This window comes from Panthera leo, chromosome B1 (genome assembly GCF_018350215.1).
Source record: "Panthera leo isolate Ple1 chromosome B1, P.leo_Ple1_pat1.1, whole genome shotgun sequence".
Lineage (NCBI taxonomy): Eukaryota > Metazoa > Chordata > Mammalia > Carnivora > Felidae > Panthera > Panthera leo.
The window spans coordinates 172023364-172041173 of NC_056682.1; the positions used below are offsets into that span (position 1 = coordinate 172023364).

Below are 17810 nucleotides of genomic sequence, written 5' to 3' on the forward strand. Positions count from 1 at the left end.
CTGTCTTAAGTGATTAGCTTGAGGATTAAACAGGGTAATCTGTGTAAAGCTTTTTTTTTTTTTTTTTTAATTTTTTTTAATGTTTATTTATTTTTGAGACAGAGAGAGACACAGCATGAATGGGGGAGTGGCAGAGAGAGAGGGAGACACAGAATCGGAAGCAGGCTCCAGGCCCTGAGCCATCAGCCCAGAGCCTGACGCGGGGCTCGAACTCACGAACCGTGAGATCGTGACCTGAGCTGAAGTCGGACGCTCAACCAACTGAGCCACCCAGGTGCCCCTGTAAAGCTTTTTTTGTGGCACCTAGCATGTGGAGGTATACTACTATGTGACTACCAATGATCTAATTTTATTAGGAAGGACTTTGGAACATTGCATAGTTTAAGGGTATCAAAGATGCCTCTGATGTTGTCAGTTACAGTGAACAATGGTTTATATAGTCAACTTTTGATCATTCAAGGACTTTAAGTTTTGGTTCTTTTCTATCTTAGTACTTTTGTTCGCATGCAGATGAAAAACAGAGCTCTTCTAAGAAAAGAAGTAGGGGTCAGATGGGTCAGTTTTGCTCTTTGCTGAAGGGAAAGGTTCTATAACATAGATAAGAATTTTGGATTGCATTGGTATTTAATTTAGTCTTTCTGTCTCTAGTACAACAGTTAGCAAAACCCCAGACTAAAATTCTGTTCAGTGTAGATTTATTGAACACCTAGGCACAAGTTATATTGTAATACAGTAGTTTTTAACTTTGGGTCACAGTTCCCTTTGATAATGTGGTGAGTGGTATGCAAATTTTCTGCCCACAGAAATACATATGGGCATGTATACAACATTTAAGAGAATTTGCATATCTTCTGAAGCCCTTCCATAGACGTTTACAACTCTTACCCTGGGGGGCTACATTTTTTTTTTTCTTAAATATTTTCTAACTGAAGTTATCAATAAAGGGGTAAAATACTATATCTACAAAATCCAATACTCCGTAAGCATTAAAAAAGAGAAAACTTTATGCCCTGATATAAAACAGTTGTCAAGATAATTTAGTTAAAAAACAAGGGTGTAGGACAGTATGTAAAGTTTCACTTTATGCAGAGAAAGAGAGAAAAGAATATACACACTTTTATTTGAAGTGTGAAAGGATACACAAGGAACTGATAACATTTGCTACCTCTGAAGATGGGAAATATGTGTCTGAGAGGCAGGATCAGAAGCAGACTTTTTTACTCTTGAATTTTTAACCGAGTGAACATAATGTCTATTAAAGGAATTGAAACAAAATTAAAGATAAAAAGAATAGAAAAGAAGTCATGTAAACAATTTGGTTGCTATAAGAATTTAATAACATGCTCAAAATGTGAATGAAACCTGAGATGCCATTTTTAAGAAATCAGCATATGTAATTTGTTGGCTGGTATAATTTATTGAACATATGCATAAGGTTGAATTAAACACACATGAGACCTAGAGTATAGCCTGTTTGAAGAGCTGTCATGTCTAAATACATCTGAGTTGCTTCATGCTCCATTTTAGGGGATACCTTTTGCATTGAGTTTTACTATATGAGTGCTCCCCCTGGACTAGTGCTGTCACCCTATTATAGTGTAGTTTTTGCCATATGTAGTAGTAGTTGACCTATAAGGCCCCTACCTACCTCTCTTATCTCTGGCTTTTGAGTGTATTAGGCTGGTTCTGTCTCTGCTCTTGTTCTTGCTATTTCATCTCCTTGTTCACATCCTTCCTCACATGTCTGCCTTTTTCTTATTACTCAAGCCTCAGTCATCACTTCCTCAGAGCTTTTGGTGTTGTATCTAAGAAACCATTGCCTAATCCAAGGTCATGAAGATTTATGCCTGTCTTCTTCTAAAAGTTTTACCTCTCACCTTTAACCTTGATCCATTTTGAGTTAATTTTTAAATTTTATTTTTTATTTTAGAGAGAGAGTGAGCAGGAGGGAGAGAGGGGTATAGAGGGAGAGAAAGAGAGAATCTTAAGCAGGTTCCATGCTCAGCACGGAGCTGGATGTGGGGCTCCATCCTATGACCCCGAGATTATGACCTGAGCTGAAATCAAGAGTCAGGTGCTCAACTAACTGAGCCACCCAGGCGTCCTGAGTTAATTTTTTGTATAGGGTGTGAAGTAGGGGTTCATGTTTATTCTTTTGCATGTGGATAGTTGTTCCTGCACCATTTGCAGACATTTCTTTTCCCATTGAATTATCTTGGCTCTCTAGTTAAGAATCAAGTGACCATAAGTGTGAGGATTTTTTTTTTTTAATTCTCTGTACTTTTCCTCTATCTATCTATCTATCTATCTATCTATCTATCTATCTATCTACCTACCTACCTACCTACCTATCTTAGTGCCAGTAACACACTGTCATTTTTACTGTAGTTTTGTGGTAAGTCCCTGCCTGCCCTCCCCCCCCCCCCCCCTTTGTGGTAAGTTTTGAAATCAGGAAGTATGAGTTCTTCAACTTTGTTATTTTTCAAGATTGTTTTGTGTGTTCTGGGTCCCTTGACTTTCCACATGAATTTTAGAATCAGCAAAGAAGCCAGCTGGGATTTGATAGTGATGATGTTGAATCTGTGGATCATTTGGGGGAGTATTGCCCTCTTAACAATAGAATGTCTTCTGATCCATGAACATGGACTATCTTTTCATTTGTTTACATCTTTAATTTCTTTAAACAATGTTTTATAGTTTTCAGAGTATAGGTTTTACACTATTATTAGGTTTACTTCTAAGTATTTTGTTCTTTTTGATGATATTGTAAATGGAATTGTTTTCTTAATTTCAATTTTGGATTGTTCATTGCAAAAGTGTAGAAACTTTTGTATATTGATCTGTATTCTGCAACCTTGCTGAACTCATGTAGTAGTTTTAATAGTTTTTTTCGTGCATTCCTTAGGATTTTTTTCTATATAAGATCATTTCATCTGTAAATAGAGATAGTTTTACTTCATCCTGTCCAATCTAGGTGCCTTTTATCTCTCTCTTTTTATTGCCTAAATGATTTTGCTGGAACCTTCACAAGTGTTGACTAGAAGTGATGGTAGTGGTTGCATCTTTTTCCTGATCTCAGGGAAAGCATTCTAACAACTTTTTGCTTTCAAAGTGTAAGACCTTAATATAGTTTTAAATACTTTATTCCACAGCTTGTCTCTCCTGTGCTACCAGTTAAATCATTGTGTATATTAGTCAAATATATAATTTGTATATTAGTGTTTTTCAGGATAAAAGATTCTTATATTTGGACAGGTTTTGTGAAGTTTGCTGATAATCAGTTTCTTCTTGTGGATTTGGTGGTTGACTTAAAAATATTAATCAGAGGGGCGCCTGGGTGGCTCAGTCGGTTAAGCGGCCGACTTCGGCTCAGGTCACGATCTCGCGGTCCGTGAGTTTGAGCCCCGCGTCGGGCTCTGGGCTGATGGCTCGGAGCCTGGAGCCTGCTTCCGATTCTGTGTCTCCCTCTCTCTCTGCCCCTCCCCCGTTCATGCTCTGTCTCTCTCTGTCCCAAAAATAAAAAATAAAAAAAAAAAAAATTAAAAAAAAAAATAAATAAAACGTTAAGAAAAAATATTAATCAGAAATATTTATATTTCTTTGTTACTTTCTTTAAAAAAAAATTTTTTTTTTTTAACGTTTATTTATTTTCGAGACAGGGAGAGACAGAGCATGAACAGGGGAGGGTCAGAGAGAGGGAGACACAGAATATGAAGCAGGCTCCAGGCTCCGAGCTGTCAGCACAGAGCCCGACGCGGGACTAGAACTCGTGGACCGCAAGATCATGACCTGAGCCGAAGTCGGCCGCCCAACGGACTGAGCCACCCAGGCGCCCCTCTTTGTTACTTTCAAAGTAGAGAAGTGAAGCCAAGATACATTGTGGCAATTACTCTACAGAGCACTGCCATACTTACTTTGCATAAAATCCTGTACCTTTCAAAGATAAGTGAACAGAGTGACATAATTTGTTTTCTTTTTGCATTGTTGATAGGCAAATATAACTTGTTTGTTGGTTGAGCTCATCAGCAGTGGAAAAAAGTAACTTGAAGTTTTTTGATTATACTTCAAAGTAAATATATAGTGGCTTTTGTACTTTGACCTTCTAAAGCTAGAGGTCAGTGAAAGCTTACTTCTGTATGGGTTTAGGAGTATTTACTGCAAATTTTTTTTTCATCTCTAACTCTACTAGTGGATTTATATAATGAACCAAGTTGGAAACTTCTTGGTACAGGTAAAGGACTCTAAAAATGCAAGATTTTTTTTTTTTTTTTTTTTGAGTACTTGGCAAAGTTGGGTATTTTGTCTTGGCTTATGTATGTTAAAATGACATTTGGGCTGCCTACTAGGTGATGCTTCTCTCTAATAGTGTTGTAGAATTGTTAGTTACACCTTAAGGTAGAAAATGCAAGAAGTCTTTTTTTGCTTACGTTTAAGAGCATCTTAAATTTCAAAACTTTTACTAGAGAATATCTTGTTGGCATTCTCAATTTTTTTAATTCTGGAGTTGAAGTTAAAAAAGTCATAGGGTTGTTATGAGGATTAAATGAGTAAATATTTTTAAAGTGCTTAAATTATTGCTTGGCACAGAGCAAGTCCTATTTAAGGGTTTATTAAAGAAGTAAATAAATGATGTCTTGACTCTGGGCATTGGCAAAAGAAAAAGAGGGAAGGGGACAATAATAATTGAGAGATAGGATGAATAGGTGGAGAGTCAGAGTGAGGAGGAAAAACAGTACCCAGGTTTCTGTTTTGGGTGAATGGTGGTGCCATGCATTGAGGTGGGGAATAAAGGGAGAGAAGCAAGTCCCACAGAAATACGAGCTTAGTTTTGGACATTATGGATTGGAGGTATCTTTGGGGCATTTGGACAGAGATGTATCGGCAGACTATTGGCTACGTGATATGGAACTTAGGGGAGGTGTGGGGTGGAGAGATTGAGGAGAGATTTAGGAGGTATCAGTGTGTATATACTTGGTACGGAGGTTGAGATGGATGTGAGTTAGCTTGAGTGTATGTGGATCAGAAGTTTTTGATTTCGGATTCATGGAGAACCATTAGTAGGTTTCAGGGAAAACCCCTGAATTTTAGATTACACGCAAAGTTTTGTATGTGTGGGGTGTTTTTTGCCATCAGTCAGTTCTCTAGTTCTCTTGATACTAACTAGGTGTCCTGCAGTTCAGTTTACTTCCAACACTATTCAGATTTAGTGCAGACTGCATAAGTTAAGGGGCTCAGTCCCACAAAGTGGCTCCCACTTCAGAAACCAGTTACAAGCCCTAGTCCACCTATACTTCTGACTGACTGGCTCTAAGTCAGGGCTTTTCAGGACCTCCTCCTCAGGTTTGATAATTTGCTATGGTGGCTCACAGAACTCAGGGAAACATTTTACTTATATTTACCGGTTTATTATGTGGCTACAACTCAGGAACAGCTAAAGGGAAGGAGAAGGTTTGTAGGGTAAGATATGGGGGGTTGGGGGGTACAGAGCTTCCGTGCTGTCTTTGGGTATGCCACCCTCCTAGCAACTTGATATGTTGACCAACCCAGAAGCTCTTCAAACATCGAACCTTGCTTATTCAAGAGTCTTTATAATCTAATCTTCAGTCCACCTCTTCTCCCTGTAGAACTAGGAGTGGGGCTGAGAGTTCCCATTCTTGGCCTTTCTAGTGACCAGTTTCCATCCTACGTTGCCTCATTAGTATAAACTTAGGTGTGATCCAAAGGACTGATTGTAAATAACAGAAGACACTTCTGTCACTTAGGAAATTCCAAGGTTTTTAGGAGCTCTGTGCCAGGAACCAGGGATAAATTTTTATTATAGTGTGTTTTTGCATATTTCTGTGGAAAATATTCATAGCTTTTGTCAGATCCACAAAAGTGTAAAAAACAAAACAAAACCCTGGTGTGTTTAGTGAAAAGAACACGCCTCTGTTTACTTGGCACATGTTTTGGATATTAATAGATAGGCAACCTGTTACTGACAGCATCTTGTACTAGCGTATAAGTTTTGCAGGGACAGGAGCCACAAGGATAGGGAACTGCTGTACAGTGCCTGGCACATGGTACATTTTTAATAAGTATTTGATGAAGTACAAATAAACTTTATTTCCAATAAAAGAGAAATTAACTAGAATAGAAAATTTACTGGTACGAAAACATCTTTTCTAGCCCTTTCTACTTTAATCTATCGAACATTTTTGTTAAAGTTTATTTAAGTAATCTTTACACGCAACATGGGGCTTGAGTCTACAACCCTGAGATCAAGAGTCACATGCTGGGGTGCCTGGGTGGCTTGATTGGTTAAGTGTCTGACTTTGGCTCAGGTCACGATCTCATGAGTTCTAGCCCTGTGTTGGGCTCTGTGCTGACAGCACGGAGCCTGGAGCCTTTTTCAGATTCTGCGTCTCCCTCTCTCTTTGCCTCTCCCCTGCTTGTTCTCTCTCTCTCTCTTTCTCTCCGAAAAATAAACATAAAAAAAAAAAAAGTTGCACGCTCTTCCGACTGAGCCAGCCAGGCGCCCCTCTAATCTATTGAACATTTAATGACAATAAGTAATATAGCCTAGAGAAATACAGTATTTATTATGTGGTAGGTCTATTTTTTTAAAATTATTTTTTATTTTCTTTAATATTTATTTATTTGTTTATTTATTTATTTATTTTGAGAGAGACAGAGAGAGAGAGAGCGAGCAAGGGAGAGGCAGAGAATCCTGAGCAGCCTCTGCACTGTCAGTGCAGAGCCCAGTGTGGGGCTTGATCCCACAAACCGTAAGAGCATGACCTGAGCTGAAATCAAGAGTCACCCAGATGCCCCCCAATTATTTGTTTTTTAAATTGAAGTATAGTTGACACACATTCATTTCAGGTGTAGAAAATAGTGAATTGACAACTCTATATGCTGTGCTCACCACACGCTTAGCTGTCATGTGTCACCATAAAATGCTATTGCAATATCATTGACTGTATTCTGTATGCTGTACCTTTTTGTCCCTGTGACTTATTCGTTTCATAACTAGAAGCCTATATCTCCCACTTCCCTTTGTACATTTTGCCTATCTCTTCAACCTCCTTCCCATTGGCAACCACCAGTTCTCAGTATTTATGGTCTTTTTGTGCTTTTTGTTTGTTTTTTAGATTTCACATATAAATGAAATCATGTGGTATTTTTCTTTCTGTCTGACTTAATTTTACTTAGCATAATACCCCCTAGGTTCATCCATGTTGTCATAAATGGCAAGATCTCATTATTTTTATGGCTGAATAATATATATATGTATTTTATTACATATATAATATAATATTTATTATATATATAATTATAATACATATATGTGTGTGTGTGTGTGTGTGTAAACCCCATGTGGTCTTTGTTCATCTGTCAGTGGACATTTAGGTTGGTAGATCTGTTTTCGATTTGAACTTAATTTCAGTCTTCATTGAAATAGTATAAATTTGATTTTTTAGATCAGAAGTCAGCTGTAAAAAGTTGACTTCTGGATGAATAAAAACCATAATCAGACTACATTAACCGTGGTGAAAATGTCAAAATGTTTAAATAAATCATTAGATCAGGCATAAAGAGTTTTAAATGTTTCAGTTATTCCAAGTATGCATGTTTGAAGGAGAATTTATTTTTTAAAAATCTAAATTAATTAATTTCCATTTTCTGTTTAATTTTGCCGGTGTTGGTTAGTACTTTTGGATCAGATACACCTGAAAACTTTCTGTAGTACAGTATTTCATTGAAAGAGTAGTCTCGGACTCATGTGATTACACTTATTATGGCTTCAGAATTTCACACATCTTCCTCAACACAACCAAGAATAGAATTGGGTGTTTTCACTTCTTGGGAGCAGCCTCTTAGGTAGACTGAGCAGATTCCAGGGCAAGTAGGAGAGGCAGATACTTCCATAATCATATGTTCTCTATTTCTTTTCCCTTTCTGTGCTTTATATTGTCTGTTCTTTATTTCCTGTGTTTTGCTTTATTTTCTAAAGACAGAAAGACCAAGAATAGAAAAGTAGAATGAAACCTCCACAGAAACAGAGACTTTTGTCTGTTTTGTTTATTCCAAGCACCGAGAAGAGTTCGTGGTTCATAGAAGGCTCTCAGTGAATATTTGTTGAATGAATAAATGAATGAAGGAATAAAGAGGAATTTGATGCAGGTTCTTAAAATTCTTCCTGGATAGAACCTGTGATTATTTAAAAATTTTTCAGATCACACTTCTTTTTTACTCACTGGTATCTTAGAATTTCTTGAGGCCAGTGCTAGACTTTGCTGTATCATTAACATTGATTATATGTAGAGATATATATGATTTCTAAAAGATAATTAGTTTGGCGAAAACAAATTTGAAGAGGAAATATTGTAGAAAGAGTGAAACTATTTTGTTTTTTGTAGCCACAATATTATAATATGACAAGAGAGTACCATATTTCAAGGGTTAATTATAGGTCAACTTTAATAATTTATTTCAGAATTAATACACAATAAGTGTTAATTTAATACCCACTTAAAATTTCTTAAAGTCAAAAGCAATAGGTAAAGTCATAGCAAAAAATTAATCTCAATTAAAGATTATGTTAATACTCAATTTTTTAAAAACACATCTACCATGAGTTTCATTTTACATAATCAAGAACCTCTCTTTTGGAGGGAGCCCAGATGTAAAGGTCAGTGACCTTAGAAATAACTGCTCATGTGTTCAACCGATACGTATAGTTTTAAAGCTTTTATTATTAAGTAATCACTCCCAGTGTGGGGCTTGAACTCAAAAGCTCTACTGACTGAGCCAGCCAGTGCTCCATTGCATTCATCCAACATTATCTCAAGTGCTGGCCCTGTGCTTGAGATAGAGTGGTGAGCTAGGCCTGCTCTATGGAACTTAACAGCAGTGCCTTCAAACTCAGATTTATATGACTATCAAAAGTATAGTCTGGCTGGCTCAGTCGGTACAGCATGTGACTCTCGGTCTTGGGGTTGTGAGTTCAAGCCCCACGTTGGGGGTAGAGGTTACTTAAAAAAAAAAATCTCATTTAATCATCTTAGGACTTAATTCAGGTGTTGCTTCTTTTGGAAAGGTGTCTGTGTTAGTTGTTCCTGTCTTCTAGTTTTGTGAGAAGCTCTGTCTTAGCACTCTTTTGTATTTAATTCTTTTTTTTTTATTTTATTAAAAAAAAAATTTTTTTTAATGTTTATTTATTTTTGAGACAGAGAGAGACAGAGCATGAACAGGGGAGGGGCAGAGAGAGAGGGAGACACAGAATCCGAAACAGGCTCCGAGCTGCCAGCACAGAGCCCGACGTGGGGCTCGAACTCACGGACCGTGAGATCATGACGTGAGCCGAAGTCGGACGCTTAACCGACCAAGCCACCCAGGCGCCCCTGTATTTAATTCTTTATATACTAATTTCTCTCCCAGGTAGCTTCATGAGGGCATTTTCCTGTTTGTGTTCTAAGTCCCTGGCACAGTGCCCGCCTCTAAGCATACAAACTTGTCAGGAATGAGAAGGGAAATGCCATACTGCTAATTGTGGGGTATGGCTACTTTGCATAGATCTTTAGAGTTGTAGGAAAACTATGAAGGGGCAGTCATGGTCAAGTGGAAAACTGAAAGGGATTTGGAGGACCAGGTTCCGTGGTGGAGGTTTTTGGTGTGCCACCTTAATCCCCACAGGAATTTTATGAGGCAGGTGGTAACGTGAGGAAACTGAGAGGCAGAGAAGTTATGTAATTCATCCCAAGTGTCCGGTACTAAATGGCAAAACGGATAGAAAGCCTTTGTCTGTCTTAATTCCACTTATCTATAAAACAGAGATATTCTGTTTGCCTTATATACCTCACAGAATCGAGAGAGAGAAATCTGTGTCCAGTAGCTGTAAGTAAAAGCACATAAACTTGTTATTATTAGCTATCTGTGCTAAAATTTGTTTTAACTTTGATGTGATTTTTGCCCAAGTTTTTGCCTTATTTGACCTGAATTACTTGTTCAACTAGTAACTGTTGAAGAAGAAAATAAGAAGAGTTAATTACTTTTTTTTGGTCTCCCCAAATAAAAATAATGTTATTTCTTTTATCATTTCTTTTAGAAATGGACTTCCTGTGACAATGGATATGCACATTTAAAATTGTGACAAGTATTGCTGATTGTCTTCAAGATGAGTTTTTGTCCTCCAGTATACCAGTTTTTACTTTTACAGCAGAATAGTTTGTGAGCATCTGTTCCCCCATATCCTTGACAAATCTGGGCATTATCAGTCTTTTAACATTTAGAGAAAAATAATCCAGCTTCAATTTATTTGTTTATTATTTGTGAAGTTGAACATCTCTTATTATTTGTTGATTATTTGCATTTTTTATAATTTGCTTACTAGTAGCTTTAATTCATTTTTCTACTCAGCTATCTTATTGGTTTGTAGGGACCCTATATATACACCATATATTGTAGATATTTTCAAGTTAGTTACTTGTATTTTAACTTTTGTTTATGGCATCTTTTCTTGTTATGTAGTCAGATCTGTCTTCCTTTATGGATGGTTTCTAGGCTTGATGTTATACTTAGAAGACTTTCCCTTTGCCAAGATTATAAAAGTAAATTAAGATCGGTTCCCTCTTCTACTCATATACTCAGGAATAATTATTTTGTGCATTCAAGAATGGTGTTTAAATTAAAACGTTTTTTTTAATGTTTATTTTTGAGAAAGAGAGAGACAGTGCAAGTGGGGGAGGGGCAAAGAGAGAGAGGGAGAGACAGAATCAGGAGCAGACCCCAGGCTCTGAGCTGCCAGCACAGAGCCTGATGTGGGGCTTGAACTCTCAAACCCGGAGATCGTGACCTCAGCCAAAGTTGGGTGCTTAACTGACTAAGCCACCCAGGTGCCCCAAGAGTGATGTTTAGATCTATTATTTGGGAGTATGATTAGCCACTAGACTTGTTCGCCATTTCATGAAATGTTTGAAAACTGGGAGTACTAGACTAGGGAATGTTAATTGAAGGGTAAAGTGAAGTCACTCTCTAAGGCCAAATTAGTGACCCTTGTCTTTTAGATGTTTATATACAAGATGGCTGTTCACATTGGAGATAATCCTAAAAGGTGTGAGTTAATTGGCTTTCCTTGTGATGAAAATTCTTTTCCAAAAGTTTAGATTTTCAGTGCGCATTGGGATAGATCAGAATGTTGTTATTTGACTGTTCTGCTGCCATCAGAGTGTAAGGGTGTGGGGAGTGAGAGAGTAGGGTAGAATAAAGAAAAGGAAGAGAAAGGGGATGTGAATAGAAAGGATTAGTTAGGAAGGAAAAGTAACAATGCTGAGTATGAAACACAAAAGTCAGAGAGCCTTAACATAACCAACCATTCCATTTCCTGAATTATATTTTGTTTTCTTTTGTGGTTGTAAGCATTTGTGTGCCTAATACAGTTTGAAAACCAGCAGTGACTTTAACCTGATTATTAATATTCAGTTTTGGTATTTCCATGGTACATGTGTTGTGCTGTGTGTAAGGGTGCATGCATGCGTGCAAACCGTCACCACCATTTGAATGAAAAATGAGTTGGTAATTTTAAAAGTGAAACTCTGGTGTGAAACTGTCATTTCCTCCAGAAGCAATAAAGTAAATAGTTGTCAACCGCAAACCCAGTTTTTTGTAAGTTATATGGAAGACTGTGCCTTTCTTTATTGCCTATTTTTCTTTATTTAGCACTTGACACAAATGTCTTAGCCTCATAGGTGAAGTATTCATTCTGTAAACAATATTTTTTAGACTTAGATTTTATTAGGATGGATTTGTGACTTTTCTGTGTTAAGCAGGTTACAAAAGAGAACATAAAATCAGAGAGGTCTATAATCTTTTAAAAGAAATTTAGTGTCTGTGTACCTCATTTATCTGCTTTGTTTATTTGCTTAGACACAAAGCTATTTTTGTGTGTGCATAACATGCTTATTTGGGATTTGTGACATTTTAAGAGTATGATATTTACTGCCAGGTTCTAGGAAAGATAGTTAACTTTCTTACACCTCACAAAGTACCTTTAAGAATTTTTTTGTATTTGAGAGAGAGAGAGAGAGCGAGCGAGCACACGAGTGGGGGAGAGGGTCAGAGAGGGAGAGAGACAGAGACAGAGACAGAGAGAATCTTAAGCAGTCTCCATGCTCAGTGCTGAGCCCAAAGTGGGGCTTGATCCCATGACCCTGAGATCATGACCTGAGCTGAAATCAAGAGTCAATGCTCAACTGACTGAACCTCCCAGGTGACCCGGCAAAGTACTTTCAACAGGCATTTTGCTCACCACAATAAAGAGAGGAACAGGGAACAGGTTAAAAGGATTGAAAACTCAGGAACGTAAGATAGGAAGAGGAGAACACTTGGCTCTTGAACCCAGTTCTTAGGAATTCAGATCCTTATTCAGATCTCATTATTTTGTGTTCCTTATATCCTTGCCTGGGAGCAGAGATAATTGTAAGTAGAGACGTTTCAGTGATATGAAGGAATAATAGTTCATAAATGAGGGAAAGGGAAGCTTTTTACTGAGCCAACATTAATTATCCTCATAAGGTGTAGGTAGTATTAGTCCCACTTTACTGATGAGAAATCAGATTAAAGTAACCTGCCCAAGGTTGTCACACATAAAAAGCAGTGGAGTAGAGATTCATACTGAGGCTTTCTGATTCCAAGATCTATTCCTGTTCTCTACACCGTCCCGTGTTCAAAGCTAAAATCTAAAAGGGTAGGGAAGAATATGTATGCAAAAGATAAAAGTGAGTGATTTTAATTGTAAATTACATTGTAAATGTTTCATTATGATTAATTTGATTTCAGCTTAACACAAAGGGATAGAGCAATTAAAGAGAATATTGTAATAAGCATAAAATATTTACTTCAGAATTTGGAAAAATCCTATAAAGAAGAGTAACTTCAAGGTTTTTAGTTATTAAGTGATTAAGTTTTAAGTTATTAAGCCTTAAATGATCAGAGTTGTGAAAGGTATCCTTCTTTCAAACTGGAGTATAAATGCCATGGGCAAGGATTGTACTCTTCAACATTTGTCTTCTCTCTCACTGTGCCTGGGGAGGTGGGATGAATATGCGCATATGACTTGCCTCTTTAGTAATTATGCTGTTGTTAAGAACAATTTCATTGCTCATTTTTGTCCTGCTTTTGCCAAATTCTGAGAATTAATAACTATTTTTCATTAGGCGAAGGGTTCTTAACCCAGGTAATTTTATCAGTAAACTTTTGCACGTGAAAAGAACACTGCTGCACATGGTGGAGTTATTGCACTGTGAAGAAATTGCTGAGGGCAAACCAGTGTGTGTACAGGTGTCCCCGTTTGCAAGTGAAATTCACATTTTGTGCCGTTAATGTTTGTTTATGCATGTCCATTTTTGCTTTTAGGATATTCGGAAATTCTTTGGGGTTATACCAAGTGGAAAGAAACTTGTGACTGACACAGTGAAGAAGAATGAGAAGACAAAGTCTGCTGAAGAAACTTTAAAAGCAAAGAAAGGAATAAAGGAAATCAAGGTCAGTTTTCCAGATACCGTATTGAATTGTATAAAAAGTTAAATGAACTCAGTTCCTAGACTTGATATTATGCGAGTCTGAAATGAATATAGATTTCAACTCATTTTGCAGAGAAAGAAGACAAGTATATTTCTAATTAATACAGCTTCCTGCATTCATTGCTTGTTTTCCTATAGGAGAGATGGAACCCTTTTCAGTTGTTAAAACTTTGTATTTTAAGACCAAAGTTTATTCTTAAAGACATGAGCCCCAAGTGAAAGGTGTTGGACTTCTGGTGAAGGAAAACTTTGGAGGAAAGCTTTATTCTTTCCTTGTCTTCCTTGGGCCTCAGAGAAGTTAAGGTACATTGTCACTGTAGAAAGCAGGTGATGGCTACAATAGTGTGTCTGAGTTAATATTGTTCCACTTTGTGTAAGATATGAGAGTTTTGTAACTCTACAGGTCTATTTACCACCATCTTTTATGTTTTAACTATCATATGTATTATAGCTACATGTGTTAATACTCCACATTCAGTGTGATAATTTTTGCTCCAAACAGACATGTATTTTAAAGAAATTAAGAGGAAAAAAATTGATCTTTTATATTTATCCACATTTGCCATTTCTGGTACTTTTCATTTCTTATTGAAGATAAGAATTTCTTAATTTCTGTCTCATATCATTGTCTTTATACCTGAAGAATTTTCTTTGCCATTTCTTGTAGTGTAGGTCTTTGGTAACACATTGCCCAAGTTTTTATTTATTTATTTAACAGTTTATTTATTTTGAGAGAGAGAGAGAGCATGCATGCACACAAGCAGGGGAAGGGGAGAGAGAGGGAGACAGAATCTGCACTTACAGTGCAGAGCCTGAAGTGGGGCTCAATCTTATGAACCTTGAGATCATGACTTGAGCCAAAATCAAGAGTTGGTTGCTTAACTGACTGAGCCACCCAGGTGCCTGTAAGTTTTTGTTTATTTAATAATGTCTTTATTTTGTCTTCATTCTTGAAGGATATTTTTGCTGGATATAGAATTTTGGATTGACAGTTTTTTGTTTCAGCACTTTAAAATGTTCCATTGTCCTTTGGTCTCTATTTTTTTCTGGAAAGATGTTAGCAGTCATTCATATTGTTTTCTTTTGTATGTTATGTATTGTTTTTCTCATGCTGCGTTACAGATTTTTATCTTTGGTCTTCAGCTTTGACTGTGGTGTGCCTGGGTGTGGTTTTCTTGCGTGTATCCTGTTTATGGTTTCTGAGTTTCTTGAATGTATAAATCTCATCAAATTTGGGAAATTTCTGCCATTATTTGTTCAAATATATTTCTGCCTTATTCTCTTTGTCCTCTTCTGGGATTCCAATTATACACATATTAGAATTTTGATATTGCCTCACAGCTCATGGAGATTTGTTCATTTTTATTCTTTTTTTTTTTTTCCCTATACTTCAGATTATATAATTTCTTTGTTACTGTCTTCAGGTTCATTGACTCTTCTTCCCTCTCCAGTTTGCTGTTAAGCCTATGTAGTGAATATGTTAGTTTAAATATTGTATTTTTCAATTCTAGAATTTCTGATTGTTTCTTTTTCATAGATTTTATTTATTTATGTTCTTGAATGTGGTTATAATAGGTACTTTAAACTTCTTGTTGGCTAATTCTAACATATTAGGATTGGTCTCTATTAAATGCCTTTTCTCTTAAGTCTTTGGCTCAAGTATTAGTCAGTTTGGGCTACTATAGCAAAATACATAGACTGGATGGCTTAAACTGAAATTTATTTTCTTACGGTTCTGGAGGCTAGAAGTCTATGGTTAAGGTTCCAGCCAATTCAGTTCTTGGCAAGAACTCTCTTTCTGGATTGTAGATAGCTACCTTCTTGCTGTGTCCTCACATAACGTTTTCTTGGTGCGAGCACATCGAGGGAGAAAGAGGTAGAGAGAGAGAGCACGTGTGCTAGTGAGTGTGTGTACATACATGTGTGAGTGAGGCCTCTGGTGTCTCTTCAAGGACATAAAGCTTGTCAGATCAGGGCCCCATCCTTTATGACCTCATTTAACCATAATTCCTTAGAGACTTCTGTCTCCAAATACAGCAACAATGGGGACATAGGGGCTCAACATATGAATTAGGAGGGATACAAGCATTCAGCCCAAACATTTTGCCAATGGTCCCCCAAATTCATGTTCTTCTCACAATGCAAAATACATTCATTCCATCCTGACAGCCCCTAAAAGTCTTAACTCATTACAGCACCAACTGTCAAGTCCAGAGTCTTATCTAAATACCATTTAAACCAGATAGGGTGAGACTCAAGGTATGATTTCTCCTGAGAAAATTCCTCTTTAGCTGTGGACCTGGGAAACCAGACAAGTATGTGTTTCTAAAATACAGTGGTGGGATAGGCATGGAATAGACATTCCCATTTCAAAAGGGAGAAATCAGATGGAAGAAAGGGGGGATGGGTCCCAAGCAAGTCCAAAACCTAGCAAGGCCAAAACCTAGCAAGGCAAATTCTATTAGATCTTAAAGCTTGAGAAAATCTTTAGCTTGATATCCCGCCTTCTGGACCCACTGGGGCAGTCGTCCCAGTCCCAAGGCTTCTGGATGGAGGCTGTTGATCTGTTGAAACAAGAAGTAAGGCAGCCTGATCTCTGAATCACCTTCATGATCTCTTCTCCTTTTCTTAGAGAATGGTGCAGGTTTGCAGCTGAATAGCTCTACTGTCCTTCCCGTAGAATCAAGAAGTCTGACAGCCTTCCTTCATTTTGTCTCATTTCAAACTAGTATGGTTTTTGCTTGTGAAATCTCATTATCTCTTTATTGAGTGATAGTCCAGCCACACTTTTGGTGTTCTTTTCAGCACATGTGTTCTCATTTTTTGCAACGTGGGTTGAGTATTTTCCGAAGCTTTAAGTTCTGGTTCCTTTTTGCTTAACAATTCAGTTCATTTCTCTCCTCTTGCATTTTACTGTAGAGGATCCCAATCTTCACCTTCCAACAGTTTGCTTCGGAATCTCTTCAGCTAAATAATTTCATTGTTCACAAGTTCTATCTTTCACTAAAACACAATGTAGCCAAGTTCTTTGCCATTTTATAACAAGGATTGCCGTTTCTCCAGTTTCCAACAATCTGTTCCTTGATTCTGTCTGAAACCTCACCAGAATGGTCTTTAATGTTCATATTTACCAGCATTCGATTTATGATATATATATCCTCTAAGATTATAGAAGCTTTCCCCATAGCTCTTATTTTTTCTCCTTGAGACCTTGTTGAAGTTGCATTTAACATCCCTATTATTGCTAACAGTCCCTTCACAGGAGTCTACATTTTACAAAATTTTTCTTTTTATTTGTTTATTTTGTTTATTGAAGTATGGTTGACAAATAGTATTACATTAGTTTCAGGTGTGCAACATAGTGATTCAGCAACTCTGTGTTATGCTATGCTCACAAGTGTAGGTCCTATACAGCACTATTAAAATACTATTGACTGTATTCCCTAATCTATACCTTTCATCCCCATGATTGATTCATTTCATAACTGGAAGCCTGTACCTCTCACCCTTTCACCCCTACTTACCCATGCCTTCAACCCCCTTCCCTCTGGCAACCACCAGTTCTCAGTATTTATGGATCTGTTTCTGCTTTGTTCATTCGTTTTGTTTTTCAGATTCCACTTAGAAGTGAAATCATATGGTATTTGTTTTCTGCTGTCTGACTTATTTCACTTAGTGTAATACTCTCCAGGTGTGACATATGGCAAGATCTCCTTTTTTTTTTTATGGCTGAGTAATATTTTGTTATGTTATTATTTATTTATTTTTATAATAGAACCTTTTATTTTGTTATTTTTTAAAATCTTTATTTATTTTGAGAGCGAGTGAGCAAGCGAGTATGAGCAGGGGAGGAGCAGAGAGAGAGGGAGAGAGAGAATCCCGAGTGGGCTCAGCACTGTCAGCACAGAGTGCAATGTGATGCTTGGTCACGCAACCGTGAGATCATGACCTGAGCTGAAATCAGGAGGCAGACACTTATCTGACTGAACCATCCAGGTGCCCCAGAACTTTTTTTTAAGTTTATTTATTTATTTTGAGTGAGAGAGAGAGCGTGTGCACAAGCAGAGAGGGGCAGGGAGAGAGAGAGAATCCCAAGCAGGCTCTGCACTGTCAGCACGGAGTGAGATCTCACTCACGAGTGAGATCATGACCTGAGCCGAAACCAAGAGTCAGGCACTTAACCGACTGAGTCACCCAAGTGCCCCTAGAAGGATTTTTAAAAAAAAAAATTTTTAAACATTTATTTAC

At 37.3% G+C, this 17810-nt stretch overlaps 1 protein-coding gene across 2 annotated transcripts in view; it reads left to right on the top strand.

Moving 5' to 3' along the window:
- The window catches only part of RFC1 (replication factor C subunit 1), an 83309-nt gene that overhangs the window by 1619 nt on the left and 63880 nt on the right, over nt 1-17810 (top strand). For both annotated transcript variants that reach the window (XM_042936597.1, XM_042936596.1), the window contains exon 2: nt 13396-13524. In XM_042936597.1, coding sequence (XP_042792531.1) covers nt 13396-13524 — 129 coding nt within the window. The remainder of the gene's footprint in view (nt 1-13395; nt 13525-17810) is intronic.